This window comes from Myiozetetes cayanensis, unplaced genomic scaffold, assembly GCF_022539395.1.
Source record: "Myiozetetes cayanensis isolate MyiCay16 unplaced genomic scaffold, myiCay2020 scf28, whole genome shotgun sequence".
NCBI lineage: Eukaryota > Metazoa > Chordata > Aves > Passeriformes > Tyrannidae > Myiozetetes > Myiozetetes cayanensis.
The window spans coordinates 884,310-900,084 of NW_026087499.1; the positions used below are offsets into that span (position 1 = coordinate 884,310).

At 49.2% G+C, this 15,775-nt stretch overlaps 1 protein-coding gene across 6 annotated transcripts in view; it reads right to left on the minus strand.

Annotated features, from left to right (window-relative positions):
- PRDM16 (PR/SET domain 16) overlaps positions 1-15,775 on the minus strand; it is a 241,775-nt gene that overhangs the window by 12,124 nt on the left and 213,876 nt on the right. For 5 of the 6 annotated variants that reach the window (XM_050322468.1, XM_050322472.1, XM_050322470.1 and 2 more), the window contains 5 exons: positions 15,259-15,412; positions 11,836-13,237; positions 8,169-8,256; positions 4,291-4,460; positions 3,043-3,120 (listed from right to left, as the gene is read on the minus strand). In XM_050322468.1, the coding sequence (XP_050178425.1) occupies positions 3,043-3,120; positions 4,291-4,460; positions 8,169-8,256; positions 11,836-13,237; positions 15,259-15,412 (1,892 nt within the window). The remainder of the gene's footprint in view (positions 1-3,042; positions 3,121-4,290; positions 4,461-8,168; positions 8,257-11,835; positions 13,238-15,258; positions 15,413-15,775) is intronic. The other variant, XM_050322469.1, reaches the window with a different exon arrangement.

Below are 15,775 nucleotides of genomic sequence, written 5' to 3' on the forward strand. Positions count from 1 at the left end.
TTTACATGCTCAGGAAGTCTTTGGAAAGTGCCCTCTGACAGGTCCTGGCTCTCACAATGAGCTGTGTGCACCCAGGGCAGGGGATGGAGACAGGATCAGGAGCTTGTTAAAAAAATAGGAACCAGAGGGCCATCGGGAAGGAGCAGCTCATGTCTGCAGGCAAAGGGATGAGGGAGATGTCCGGTGTTATTTGTGATCCCAGAGGGATCAGTCCTGGGAACTCTGCTGGTTTTAATTTAAATAAATGACCCTGACAGAGGAACCAGCTTAAATTCAGGGAAGGGGTGAACACGGAGGCAGGAGAAGAGTAAAACTCAAAGGCAGCAGGATTTGCTTTGCAAATACTGACAGAACACCAGTAAAGCTTCTCCCTTATCAGCTTACAGGAACACAGCAATGGGCTAAAAACATCCAAAGTGGGAGTGAATGACAGCAAAGAAGGAGCTGGAGATGGAACTGGGGGCTCTGAGGAGCCACAGACAATCCTTGGAGCTGGAGGTACCTGGGATAACGTGGGTGGAGGGGAAAAAACAGAGAACAAACCCCAGGAATGTGGGAAGGAGTCCCTGAGACACACTCGCAGTTTTACACTGATTTGCTGATCAGAGTGAGCTGGAAAGGCAGAATTGCAGAAAAAAAAAGCACGAAACACAAAGACAGCAACTCCTCCTCAGCCCCAAGAGCATTTATACCAGGGGTGAACTTAGGCTGCATTTTAAACACCAGGAAATGAGAAATATCTTCAATAAAGATATTTATTGAACTACACATGATCTGAAATGATGTGCTACCCGTCAGCTTTAGCTGTTAGATTCAGCTTAATGCAAATAACAGGACACAAGACCTACAAGGTCTTTGGAATGCCTATTCCTGAATTTTACATTTGGTGCAAAAAAAAGAGTGAAAAGAAACCCTGAATTTCACTGTAGGGCACAGGGTCTCAGAGTCTTTTCAAATCAGCTGATTTTTAGGAAGTGCCTTGGCAGGTATTTCTCATGTTTCACTTTCCCTTAAAAAAAATAATTTGCCTCCTTATTGTTCCTGTGCTTTATCTGTACTTTATACAGAATTAAATAGACATCTAAGAGGTTTAATTGAGGTTTGAGTGACTTGATAAAAACTCTAATCTTGGTAAAAACTTGGTAAAAACTCCTGGTAAAATAATTTTTCAATGAAATCAGGAATCAAAACCAAACCACCTTATTTTCTGGTCTGTTTCTTGATCTCCACATGGACACTTGGTCAGTTTATATTGGTTTTAGGAACATTTTAACTGATATTTGGATGAATATATAGCACTGAGAGAATCAAAGGGAAAAAACTTTTAAACAGTCAAAAGCAATGTTATAAGGGAGACATCAGTAAACCCTCCTTTTACCTGCATGAAGTCAATACTTAAAAAACAAGCTTTGCAAACAATTCTGGCTGCCAAAGCTGCAAATCTCAGTTCTCTGAGAGCAAAAAAGCCAATCAATGATAATTAAAGCTCCTCTGCAGACGCAGCTCCGACTCTCCGGAGTGCTGTTAGACAGCAATGTTGTCCAGGAGTCAGACCTCTAAAAAAACCCACACAGGCCATTTTCTGGGAGAAGACCAGATCAAATAAATCCTTATTTTCCTAACCTTTGTTTGGTTGCAAGTCTCCTTTTTTGGAAGAAAACCGAACTAACAATCTGCGAATAATCGGGGGCGAGCGTTTCCGTGCCCAGGGAACACACAGCGCCCGCTCATCACAGCAAATACCACAGCCCCGAGCACCACAGCAGGCACTGGGGCCAAGGTATATTTTCATTTACCTAATGTCTGCTCAGGATTCTGCACGGAAAATAAACGTGACTCCTTCATGCAGCAGCGATTACAATGTGGGAGAGTCGCTTCTCGAGTTAAACTAAGCATAAAAACGTGATGTATTTGGCCACATGGCCTTTTGCTGCTCATAAATTTGTGTTTCTCTTCATACAATAACGTTTGCTCTGCTGTGAGCTTATGGCTGTGCATGGGAACGCTGCAATATCAGCTACCCAAAATGAAACTGGATTGTTACTGTTGTTTGACAATGTGCAAAACACTTACTCACATCATGGGAAACAGAATGCCTGATTTGCAGCGAGCTCCCAGTTCATCATTCCTTCAGGTTTGCTCATCTGTGGACCCAATTCTAACAGGAAAGTGTATTTTTGCTGAAGTTTTTTGAAACTGCCTGCAAAGGACTAGGAGAAAATACTGGGGGGAACGTTCCTGCTCGGTCTTCCATGAGAAATAGTCATTTATACACCTACATCCACATATTACATATATTTTCTTGTGAGTTTTATTCGAATTTAGAGCCCTTAGTTAAACAGGAGCCCCTTTCTAAGTCACAGCACCAGCATGTGCCGGGCTGGGATGCTGTGCCTGCTCTGCAGAGGGAGAGTCTGTCCCTGTGCACACACCCCCTGCACACTGAGGTGTCCAAATCACACCACCTTGTCCACAACTAGCAGAGAATAGTTCAGCTTTCCACCTAAAACACCCACTGAATGTGTGAGACAATGTGTGAATCCCCCCCTCCCACCAGTCCCTTTAAACTTCGTGATTTAAGGCCAGACACTGCCAAACTTTGATTTTAAAGCAGATCATTCTATAGGGTTTTTCTTCTCCTTTGTTTTTTTTTGATCCACTACTCCAGGCACCTCTGACATACATCAGGAAAAGAAAAAAAAAAATCCAGCCAGCCCCAGCAGTGAAGGTCCTGGCAAGCCCTTCAAACCAGCCTGAATTTCAGAGCCATTCAGCACCTTCAGCTGTCCTTGAGATGAATGGTTAACGTGAGTGTGAAACAACACTGCAAATCAGAGCCCTCATTTGCCAGCATACATCTAAATATAAGTTAAGTGTCTATCTTCAGGCTGCCAAGCCTGATTATTTTTGGCTGGTACACATAATATACAACCCTATGAATCACTCTGTGTAATAATCCAGGCCTGTGGTGTTCTGCTGGCACAGCTTTTCAGAGAGGGGAAGGAGTCCCGGAGCGGGGAGTGTGGGAAGGGGGGAGCTCACCTGTAAGGCTGCTCCCCAGTGTGTGTCCGCAGGTGCCTCGTCAGGTTCGCTGAGCGTGGGAAGATCTTACCACAGTACCTGCAGACAGAAAATATTATATATACAAATACAGGGGGTTAATCCCAGCCCAGTCATACTGCCAGTTGAGATGTTTGTAGATGTCCTTTATAGCCCTGGTTACTTGCTCTTCGTACAGAATCTGCTCCATCCTCCCTGGAATTCACAGAATTTGCTCCTGGATAAAGGCTGCAGCACTGAGTTATGGGTTTGGGGCTGACAAGCTGCTTAGAGCAAGGAGATTCAGCAACAGAAATGAATAAACTGTGTTCCCCAATAAATCCAGTTCACAGTAAACTCAAAAGGGATAAACAAAAATACTAACAGGGAACTAAAATACTAAGGATGAGGGGCTGCATTCTGACTGTCGTAGGAGGAAGCTTTGAGTAAAATCTCTTAATTTCAGGCACATTCAGCACCCTCAGGTGTCCTGAAGATAAACAGTCCATGTGAGTGTTCCTCAACAAGGGAAACACAAATGCTAACTTGTGAGTCTGTGTCTAAATTTAAGTTTAGTCCCTGTTGTAAGGAAACCCCTCCGATTTCTAAAGACTCAGCCAAAATGTGAGCCTGTAGCTTTTGTGGCAAAGCTGAATGTAAGAGATACATCAACCAAAGTCTGTGCCCATTTTCTGCATCCAAAAACCCTCATCAGGAGCCACCACAAGAACCTCGAGTAGCTGCAGGTAAAGCAGAGGTTTATTATTAAATACCAGTGACTTGCTCTGATAGGAGCTCTCGGGGCTGGGATGGGCACTCAAGGACTTCTGTGGGTACACGTGTGCTTGAAGAAGTTGTTTCCTGCACGCCACTTTTTGCACTGCCATCATTTTCCAGAGCTGGGAGTGGGCACAGCGGAGGCTGTGCTGGCACTGGGACACGCCAGGGGCTCGGCCTGGGGAGCCGGGCCTGCTTGAGAATCTCCAGATCCGCTCTCAAGGTTATTAAAAATTACAAAGCAAACAGAAGATGCTGATTTCCTCCCAGACAAAACAAGCTATTTCAGAGGGGATTAGTCATCCCAGCGCTCTGCCCTAATTCTGCCGCTTCTCGTTTTCCCTCCCGCCCCTGCGGAGACGTCCCTGGTCCCAGCGGTGCCCAGAGCAGCAGCTCCCTGGCTGGGGTGGCATCTCCTGGGGTGCCCCCACGCCCTGGGGTCGGTCTGGCTGGCTGGGGTGCCCCTGCCCTCACCTGCAGGTGTAGCGTTCCTTGCCCTTGCGCAGGATGGGGTCGGACAGCGTGGGCGGTGGCGATCGGAAGTTGAAGGGGTGGTGTGGAAGGGGCTGCAGGGAAGTGCCAGTGTCTGCCTTCATGGCCGCAAAGCTCTCCAGTTTCTCCGTCATGGTTTCGATGGCTGACATCTGCAAGGACAAGGCGAGGCCTCGTGTCAGAAAAGCCCACGGGAGGAGCAGGATCTGGTGCACACAACGCGACTTTCAGCTCCCCTGAAGCCGCACAGTGGGAAATGGAGCCACTGATCCCAGCCAGCAAAGACAGGAGCAGTGTACTGGTCTTGGAGAAATCAGGAAAGACACAGCTGGCAAAGCCAGGAGTGTAGATCCCAGAAATTAGCACTTCTGCCATGTGCCTGGGCTTACTTTAAGTGTTTCAGAGTAAAACCCATCTCAGATTATGCCTGTTTTCCCTTTCTCCAGGAATAAAACTGAAACTAAACAGCATGGCCAGATGCCAGAGGTAGAACTCAGCACCCAAATTCTCCTCTCAAACTCAAATCCAAGTCTTGGGAAGCAGGGAGGTCTGATGTCTCCTACAGCATCCTCCATCCTCACAGGGGCTCAGAGGGACAGGGCAGTGAGCTGTGGGTGAGCAGGCAGGGACACGACCCAGGTGTGAGGGGACAGAGAAGTTCTGGGCAGGAGGAGGCAGAAGAATTCTGGCCAAAGTGGAGTGGGAGGGATGTGTGATGGCTGCTCAGGGAGCTGAGAGAGGAGAGGCTGAGGCTGAAGGGGTGAAAAGGGAGCAGCTGGGAAGAGGAGGAGTTCGGATCAGGCTCAGGATGGAGTGGGTCCCCAGAGAGTTTGCCTAGCAAAGAGGCCAACACTTTAATTATATGTAGGAAAGGTTCAGCAGCCAGTAAAGGTGATGGAAGGATGGGTGGGAGATGGCTGAGCTTCCTGCAGTGAAAGGGAACTCCAGCCAAAGCCCGGGATGGGAGCTGTGGCTGGGTGAGTTACAGGCAGGAGGACCAAGAGCTACACATCCTGTTGGGATGGGAGCAGCTGGCATGCTGGCCTGGGGATGGGACACTGAGGAAAATGCCCCTGGGTGCCTTTATCAGCTTTAGTTTGTATGACTTTGCAACTTCTGTGTGCTCACCTAAACACTGGAGTAAATACCACACCTGAAACAGGGAGAAAGGGAAAAAAGCTGGAGATACAGGAGAAGGGGAAAACAAAAAAAAAAAAAGGAAAGAAAGAAGTTGGCCTATGTGGAAAAAAAAAGGATTTGCATAAAAATCCTAACTAACGAAAAGCACTTTTACTTTCATTAGGGCAAAAGAGGAAATCCAAAATCCAAGAGGGAAGTGCAGCTCCGAGGACGACGCTGACATCTCCCAGCATCCAACTTCATGCACTCCTGAGAGCACTTCCGAGACACCGAGAGCAGAAAGGAGGGATAAACCAAACAAGGCAGCAATAAAGCTGCCTCCTGGCTGTGCTGACATCACCGGGAGCACGGGGGGAGCGGGGCCTGGCTGCAGAGGGGGCGGAAGGCAGTAGGAAGCCATATATCACCAGGAGATGCTCTATTGTACAGGAAGGGCTGACCTTTTGCACGTTTACACTTTATTAAACTGGGCTCGGGGGGGGGGCAGAGGGGGAAGAGAGCCAAGATATTGTTTAAAAATATACGACTATATGAAAAAAAAAAGCCGTCTTAATCACCCAAGAATACATTGTGGAAGGCTGACAACCATTCATAAGCTGCAAAACAAGAGGAGTAGTAACCCCCCCTTCCCTGATAATAGATCCACAGCCCCTTAGTTGGAGGCTCCCAGCCCATGCTAAATTGTAAGTAATACTTAGCGCCAGCCACTTGAAAAGGTTACTTGATCATTTCCAGCACCAGCTCTGCCCCAGCTGCCAGTCATGTAACAAAACCATCACGTTCAAATGCTCTCTGGCCCTTTCAGAGCCGTGCACTCAGCCCTTCGCCGGGGTACCTGGAGCTCCCCTTTGTTGTGCCCTGTTCTTTAGGCACTTAGTCAGAGATGTTTGCTGCCTTCAGAGCCGTGGGCTGGTTTGAAAATTCTAAACACTGGCCACGGCCTCTCCAGCGGCAAAGGCACTTTGCTATTTAGGGAACAACTGCCTGGTTATAATAAAGAAGAAAGGGAGAAGAAAAGAAACGTAACAGGTAAGAAAAGGTCCTCCATTAAGTTATCAAAAAGTTACACCGGCTATTTATGTTGTGCAGAGTTTAATTTGGAATAGACAATGTAGGAAAACTCCCAGAGAGCAGAGGAACTTCTGCCAACGACTGGCTGAAAAATAAGAGCTGCCTGAAATTCATTCAGAGAGAGAAAATTTCTTCTGAACACTTTTATCACGTCTTCTGCTTCCTCACATCCCACTGAGGGCTCTGTGAGAGCTGGGGGATGAGTCACGGAGGAAAGGGCTGAGGCCAGACTCGTGTTTAGAGTGAGAGAAGACCAGGTAGAACGTGCCTCTGATTGGCCCAGCATAGGAACATTGGTCCTAATGAAGAAAGCAGAAGCAGGAACCCTGAACATATGATTTCTTAGGAAAACATCCAGGATTTTAGGAATCTAGGATCCAGGGAGGTGGTGGTCAGGGCCCCAAAGCTGCCAGAGCTCAAGGAGTGTTTGGACAACACTCTCAGGCACAGGGTGGGATTCCTGGAGTGTCTGTGCAGGGCCAGGATTGGACTTGATGATCCCTGAGGGTCCCTTCCAACTCAGGACATTCCATGATAATATTGGAAGGGGATCTGATAGCAAAAATCTCACATATTCTGGAACAAATGACCCATCTTCCTGTGCTGTATTTTTGCTACCTGATGGACTGCAGCCTGGGAACAGCAGCTCTCCAGACCCAATGATCTGTACTCAGCACACGCTTCATTAAAACCAGTTATCAGGAAGTTTGGGGCTCGAGTGATTGTAAATTTTCAGCTATTCTGTGTGATAAGCTGCTAGAGATAACCAGGCCTTCCACATCTTTTCATCGCCATGGGAAGAGGACGTGGTCAGGATTTCGGGAACAATGTTAACAACCTTCCACCCAGAGCTCGCTCCTGCTCAGGGTCTGGACGTTTCTCATCGTCTCGCTGGTTTGCTTTGCCACACTGGCTCCTCCCTGCTATCAGATTCTTTACAGGCAGATATCCCCACTATTCTAACTCACACAAACACAGGATGTTCCTGGCCAGCCTGTCACCATTATCCAGCCTGGACGAAGGAAAAATCGGGGGAAGTTATTAACCAAACTCTGAGGCTGGTGCGAAACAATGAGGGAACTAAGTTTAGCTGTGAAAGCAACCAGGACCCAGCTTTCACAAACCTGCAAGTTATTTATCTAAGGTGGGAAACATTATCAGGGGAGAACAATGCATGTGAATATAAAGGAGAGCACAATGAGGACCAGGGGGCTGGGATCCCAGCCTGGCCACAGCAGGAGGGACGGGGATGGCTGGTGACCGTCACACGCCTTCGGAGCAGGCAGAGCTGAGCCCAGGGCCCGGCTCTTCCATGCACTGCAGATGATGTCAGGGAGCACCAGGCAGGTACAAATGACCACACTGAAGGAAAAACCACACAGGCATTCTGGCCTGTGAACGGGGAGTTCAGCAGAGCTGCCCAAACCACATCCCTGTTCTTCTGGTAATGCAAAAGGAACAAGGAGGCATAACTGCCACCGTCCTCCAACCAGGTACGGATGAAAGTGTCTGGAAGTAGCTGGTGGAACATAGTGGATATTCCAATCAAGCCCCTGGATGAGGAGGAGTCTGATCCCAGTGATGCACCAGCTCCATCTCAACCCCCCTGGCATTCAATCCACACGGCACAACCACGTCCCTGCTGTTACCTGGGGGTGAAAAAGCAGCGGGGAGGGTCGCAGGTACTTCTCCTTTAGGGCACCCACGGGGTCTGTCACCTTCCGCTTCTCCACCCTGCTGGACAACAACACAGAGGGTTACATACCTCACAGTGCCACAGCCAAACCCTTTGCAGGAGGGTTCCATCAAACACAGGGGGTTATTCTCCTACTGACACAAATGTCTTCCTTCTCCTTCTACTGCAGACTCCAAATTCTGACCCACAAATACCCCGCAAAAGGCACTGGAAACCATATGAACACAGATCCCCTCCTTTGGGCAGTATTTGTTTACCCACCAGACTGAGGACTAAGGAAATGTTTTGCTCCTGCCCTGCTGTGGTGGTTTACAAACCTCTGCTCTTGTGAAATGTCATGAAAACCCTGCATTTCCAGCAAAAGCAATGTCTGGGTGGGAGAAGCTCTGGAGTCCCTGCACGGAAAAGAAATTGTCTTTGAGAGTTTGTATTTACTCAGAGTTAACACCAGGCCAGACTTTGCAGCCCCAAGCGTGCTGAAATCATTAGGTGTTTCATATTTCTTTCCTCCCTTGCAGCTGAGCTATAATTTGCATTGAGTTTCTTTGGTAAGCACGTGTGGACAACAATTTAACAAGGGAGGAACTGGTGGGAGAGTTCTGAAGCACCTCAGAAACCCGAGTTCCTCTGGTATCACTTTGGGCCACTCAAATATTTCATGTTTAAGCCCCTGATATACAAAAACAACCCGAAAGTGAGGCTCCTATTTTTGAAATTACTGGCTTTGCTTTCACAAAATATTCTACTTGCAGGGAAACCGTGGTGTGGAATCACCGAAAAGACAAACTGAAATGTCCTCTGTGGGAAAAAAGTGTTGTGGAAGCAGCTCCAACAAACACAGCTGCCTCTTTAAATGACTGGAATTGAGTCCATCCAGCTCAAACAGCAGAAATCCAAGAGTAAGAGTAATTTTAACTACATTAGTCCAGCATAAATGAGAGCAAATTATTTTGCTGCATTTCAGCTGATTGGTGCATGGATCAAATTACCAAAGAGTTTAAAGAAGAGCCCTGCAGAGTGCAGTTGGTGAACTGTACTTAATCTGCATTTAATTCTTCTTGGGCAGAGGGAGAGAGAAGAGCTGGATTGGAAATGCCATCAGAGTTACGGGGCTTTGGAAGGTATGTGCTTTTATGGGCATGAACTGTCAGAAAAACAACAATCTGTCAAAGAATATCTAAGAAGTTGCTCCCTGAGCCCCCCAACCGGCCCAGCTTTGCTCTCCGTGGGGCTGTGATGCCCAAGGGAACATCCCTGACCCTGGCAGAGGTGACTGGAGACAGCCCTGCCTGCCCACAGACATGAAACCTGGTGAGCTGACAGCGTTTCACCAGCTCTGCCATCTCCCAGCACTGGGAATGGGAACACAGCACCGTCCAAACACCCCCGTCAGAGCCCGGAGGATTAAGCCGATGGTTTGAGCCCAGTGCCTGAGAACGTCACCTTCACAGGCCCAGCTAAAAACTGCCCCAGTTTCAGGCTGTCTGGCTGCATTAAATTATATCACCAGGAGAAAATGTCAAGGATTTAAGTGGCCTTTGGGAGAAAAATGAAGGAGCCAAATGATGTGAGAGAGTCTGATAAAGGGAAGTTTAGAAACAAAATATTTCCATATTTTTCAAGCTGGGACTTGGAAGCTGGGCTGTTTAGCTCATTACATCAGAAGTCTGATTCGCAAGCAACCCCACCGCTGCCTTTCTATTTTAATATATTACTAAAACTATATGCATCCCATGGAATGCAACAAATGATGCCCCCATTCCTCACTTCCATCTGTCTTCTGGACCTTTACGGTTTTCCCGAGGCCGCTATTTTAATTGGCAGTGGCTTTTCCAGCCCATGTTATTTTAACAGTCCTGCTGAGAATGCCCAGAGGTGGCAGGATCCGACGGGAACACTTTTTTTTTTTTGCCTTTCTATCCCATTTATTGACTTTTTTTCTTTTTGTTTTCCCCAGGAGTACTTTTTACAAAAACGAATGCTGGACTGTTCATATCAGGACTGATTTCTCCAAGAGGAGATGGGAGATGGCCACAGTGTGTCCCAGGCAGGACATGGCACCTCCTGGGCTGGGATGCAGTGTTTGCATCGCAGATGGCACACACGCAGTGCTGCATCACCCCCTGAGCTGGCAGAGCCAGCACCCAGGGCTCACTAATCCCAGCCCAGCAGCTCCTTGGCCTGGCCAGACACTGACATCACTTTTCCCCCCAGTTATCAGCTGAAGGCAGCAGCCTCAGCGACACTGGCGAGGTTCTGGTGTTGTTTGCAGCCCTTTGAATGCTCAAGTGACCCATCCCGGTGCTGACACGTCACACCGTGGTGACTCTGAGGCTTTCCAGCACCAGCAAAACAGCAGCTCCTGCAGCACATCCATCAGCCTTCCAGCAGGCTGGATACAGTGAGGGTCACTAGGCACACAATTCACATTCAGCTCAAGGGATGCAAGGACAAACTGTCCACCTCCAGGAACCGGCTGGACACTGAATCCAGGAGCCTTCCAGGTATCCCAATAGATGACACCAAGCATTTAGACATGTTAATATCTAAATTAACATTAACTAACATTTTGACATGCAAATGTCTATATCAAACTAGTTCAGGACCCTTCTTTTCACTGGGCTTTGCTAAAATCAAACATGCCACATCCACCTCAACCACAGCAGGACGACACCAAAGATGGCTCCGGTGCCTGGATGGGTAAGCCACAAATTTACTGGTACCCTCACCATAAAGCTTTAAATCATTTTCCTTTAGAAACAGGTTTTTACAAAAACCTCTCAAACAACGAAAGGCCCAAGTCTTCCCTTCGCAGCTCCTGAATTTATTCCTTCTGTAAGCTTAACTGGCACTTGGATAACTTCACCCAGCCTGCTCTACACACGCCTTCCACGCTCAGCTCATTTCTAGGCATGACGTAAGGCATCAGGCCCTCCTCAAAATCCATCTGTTCAAGTGACACTAGAAAACCCTTGCTGTCTCCTAAGAAAGAAAAGTCTGCAAGAAACATATCTGGGAGAGCTCTGGGTAGTAACACACTACCATGTGTTTGCACAGTACTTGTTACTCCAAGAGTAACAAGTTCCGTCAGACTCGATCTGCAGCAGCCGCTCCTCCGAGCTGAGAAACTCTGCAGAAAAGGCATTAGAAAGAAAAAGGGGGTGGGAGGAAGAAAGGTGAAGTGGCTCACAAAAGGCCATCGAGTCAGTCAGTGGGAGAGCTGCGTTTCCAGGCTCCCAGGGCTCCTGACTCATTCCCAAGCCATGAGAGAGCCCAGGCTCCGAGGCATCTGAACTCTGCATTCTTATCGAATCAAACCTCTGGAATTTCCCCAGCAGAAGTGCCATCTTAGCGATGGCTCGTGGGAGAGTCCTTAAATAGGTCGAGTTTCTTCTTTATCAAAATAAGGATGTGTTCTTTACACACATTGATTACAAGGGCTCCTTGCAATTACTCTGCCCTTTCCATTCAGGAAACTCAGCGTGTTGAGAAGCACGAACACCCACAGCAGGAGTTCACTGCTCTTTCCAAGCAACCTACACCACCACCTGCCTCAAGGTGTGATGTCAGCTAGAAAATGAGCTGGCTAGAGAAAGGCTTAAGGCAGGGTATGTTAATACCTGTAGATGGGGTCCATGAAAAAGGGTGATGGCTTAGCGTAGTGCAGGGACGGCTGCTGAGGCAGCTGAGACTGGGAAATCTTGGGTAAGACTTCACTTGCCATCAGCTTCCTCTCCCCATAAATGTGGTTTTTCCGTGGCTCTCTTCCTCCGTTCTGACTGGCTCGGATGCGGTTGCCAATGCTCAGATCCAGTGGCTGTTCCTCCCCTGAGGATGGGGCTGGCAGGACCTTCGGGGGCGGCAGGATTGGCTTAATCTCTTTTGGCTTCGTGGTGAGATCGAAGGGGGACTCCGAGCTGGTGCTGCCTACTTTGTGGAGGTCCCTGGGTGACTTTGGTTCTGCCTTGACCAGCAAGTTGTGGTTGAGGGTCCGCTCCGTAAAAGGGTAGAGGGAATGGGGGAAATTGGGGAGGAACTGAAAGGGGAACATGGAATGATATGGGAGCGAACCCATCTTTTTCTCCTGCATCCCCATAAAGCCAGGCCCAAAATACTTCTCTGCGATGGAGGCGATGGCTTTGATAGAGTCATTGGCTGCTCCCGTGGTGGGCAGCAGGTGCTCTTCGGGGGGAGGGAAGAAGGAATGCTGAGAATAGAAGAGAGGGATCTCACTGGTGGTGTTGGTGGAACTCGCAGACACAGAGCTGCTGACAAAATCTGGCTTGGTCTCCATTTGTTTGCTCTTGTCTTTTGTTTTGTCCCTGTCACTCTCTGCGTCGCTGTCCAGGTCAGATCCCGTGCCCGTAGTGGTGTCCAGGTCCGTGCCCGTGGTTGTATTGACATCCTCAAAGTCACTGCCATCGGACATGTCACTGTTCCTGGCTTTTAGCTTCTCCAGGTAGGAGTTTTCCAGGCTGCTTTCACATTTCTCCTCCCCGGAAGGGGCCTGGTTGCTGTTGCTCACTGCAGAGATCAGCGGAAGGGCCGGGTTCCCCAGGGGGCTGGGGAGCTTCGCGTCTGGAGTGTGGTTGAGGGGGCTTTTGAGCAGTTGTGTGGGCGGTAACAAGGGGGGCCTGGGGTATAGAGAGGGTGGGAAAATGCCCGGGAACCCCGGGGTGAGGGCGGGAAAGGCTGGGGGGGCAGGTGAGAAGGGAAGGCCCCCCGGGTGCGGGCGGGATGGGAAATAATCATTAAATCCCAGGCTGGCGTGGTTGAGGTTGGGAGAGGGCTTGGACTTGTCCATCATGGAAGTGGGCGTCAGGGGCAGGCCGGGGGCGAAGATCCCGCCGGGGCTGTAATGGTTCTTGCCCTCGCAGAAGCGGCGGTGCTTGTTGAGGGAGGAGGTAGTGCTGAACATCTGCCCGCAGTCCTTGCACTTGATCTGCGTGCGGCAGTCCGCGTGCATCCGCTTGTGGCGGCACAGGTTGGAGAACTGCGTGTAGGATTTGTGACAGACCTCACCTAAAGCGTCAACAGGAACCAAACAACAAAAGCGATATGAAATTACCAGGAAATGGCTCGGGCTCGCCGGGAGCTCCCCCAGCCTCCCCCACCCCGGCTCCCCCTTCCCCGGAGCCAGAACAGGCAAGAGCAGCCGAGGGGGTGGCTGAGGGGGTCCAGCACCTTTCCCCTGGGGTAAATCCCATCCTAGGGAATGCCTCAACAAGCAGCTCTACAGAAATCTGAGGGGATGTGCTACTCCTGATCAAATTTGGGGGAATTTTCAGTAAAGATGGTCATGGAATGTTTGGGTTTGGGATGGAAGGGACCTTAAAGCTCATCCAGTTCCACTCCCTGCCATGGGTAGGGACACCTTCCACTAGCCCAGGTTGCTCCAAGGCCCGTCCAACCTGGCCTTGGACACTTCCAGGGATGGGGCAGCCACAGCTTCTCTGGGCAACCTGTGCCAGGGCCTCCTCACCCTCACAGGGAAGGATTTCTTCCGTCTATCCAACCTAAATTTCCAAGCGAAGCTATATCAGCATTTTCTTTAACAACCTGCAAATACCAAGCTTTCAAAGCGTGGATCTTTATGACCCCTTTCACCTACAAACTTTGCTGGTGTGGGAGGAGCAGGGCAAAGTGAGACAAAATTCCCACCCAAACTTTCCTACACATCAAAACGCTGTGACTTTTTATTATCTGGTGCCTCTTTCATCGTGGGAATAAATCCTACGTGGTGGTGAAGGAACACGCTCCTTCCACCGGAGAACTGCTGTTATCACCCTTTGTGAGCGTGGAAACAGAGACAAAGAGGGGGAAGGATATTGTTTGCAGTTGGGCAGGCAAGGACACGAATCTGAGCTCTCCTGACACCCAGCCCTACAAGTCAGGGACCAACTAATGCTCCTCCCTCCCTCCCTGCCAGCCTTACTGACAGGTACAGTTGTTTCACACACTGATCTGGCCTGACAACCCCCTAATTCTGATGAGGTGAGAGTGAGGAGATTATGAGGAGAAATCCCTCATCTGCTGCAGCAATTCTGAGTCAAATCACCTCTTTCATGTGCCCGTCGCCCAATGAGAGATGGCAGCAAAATGAGCAAGAAGAGCATTTCTTCTTCCTCCGCTGACACCCAGCTGATTACCGCGGGACACGTTAATGAAACGGGTCTCCCAGGACACTCCTGCATGCTGTTCCCATTACAGCAGCAGGGAAAAAAGGCAGGAGTGGGTTCAGTGCCTTCCCTACCCTAACATCAAAGCCTGGAATCAAACCCAGATCCCGGCCTGTGCCTGAACGACGTGTTCTGAAGTGTCAGGAAGTGATCCCTAAAGTTCCTGGAGCTTTGTTGTGACACAACCACCTTCCTGCTCAGTTACCCAAACCCAATTGGTGCTGTGTCAATTAAAAAAATATACAACCCTGGGAATGACAAGGAATGAGATGGATGACTCTCCAAGGAAAATGCCCTTCTGGAAATATCCCACTAAGGAGAGCACTGAGGACACAGTTCATCTGCTGTTTATTTGGCTTCCAGCATTATCTAGATGAAACATGCAGTAAATAAAGAAGAAAAAAACTATTTTTAAAAAACACCTTCTCAATCTCTGTGACTACTCCAAGTTCTTTACAGTGGCTACAGGATTTGAGGCATCCCCGAAAAAACATTTCAACCAGGCCATGTCAGCTGTTTATCTATGTCATCAACAGGAACATTCAAAAATTACTAAGGCAAAAAAAGATGAGAGAAAGAAAAGATACCAGAAAATGGCATCGCTGGGACCGCTGAGAGACTCAGCTCTTAACTCGTCAAGAAAGTCAAAAACTGCCACGCATGTTTACTGAAAAAACAAGGAGCACACCAAAAAAAAAAAAAAAAAAAAAAAAAAAGAAAAGAAAAAAAGAGAAATCACAGCAGAGGAATTTCATCTGGAGCTCCGAGCTCTAAAATTACAGCGGGGGACAGGAGGGCTGGGGGGCCCCGCAGGATACCTGCAATTACAGCCAGCGCCAGCCTGCCATGGCCGTGACAACTTACATATGAAAGGTTTGACAGTGCTGTGGATGTGCTTGTGCTGCTTGAGGCCCGAGGAGGTGGCGAAGGTCTTGCCGCAGTCGGGGCAGGCGTGGGCTCGAGCCCCCACGTGCTGCGAGCGGATGTGCCGCTGGAGGTTGCTGGGGTCCGTAAACACCTGCAGGGACAGCTCCGTCAGCAGGGCGAGGCAAGCAGGAGGAGCAGAGACTACACGTGGAAAACTTGACAATCTGGGGTTTTTTTTTTTTTTTTGGTCACAGGCGCTCATGACACAGATTAGGGCTGTGGGTGCCCTGCCGGGCTGCTGAGAGACTCCCTCGCTGTGGGATGCTGGTGGTTTAGGAGGTGTTTGCTCACCCACATCTGCCACCCCAGCACCTGGGAAATGGTCAAAGGGTTGGGGTAGGGCTGAGCTCCACCCCCACATGGGATGCCCAGGACAGTGAGGACAGCTCTTCTCCCTGTGCTGGGGACAGCGGGGGCACCGCTCCCCATATTGCCCTGCCCGGTGCCAGCAGGG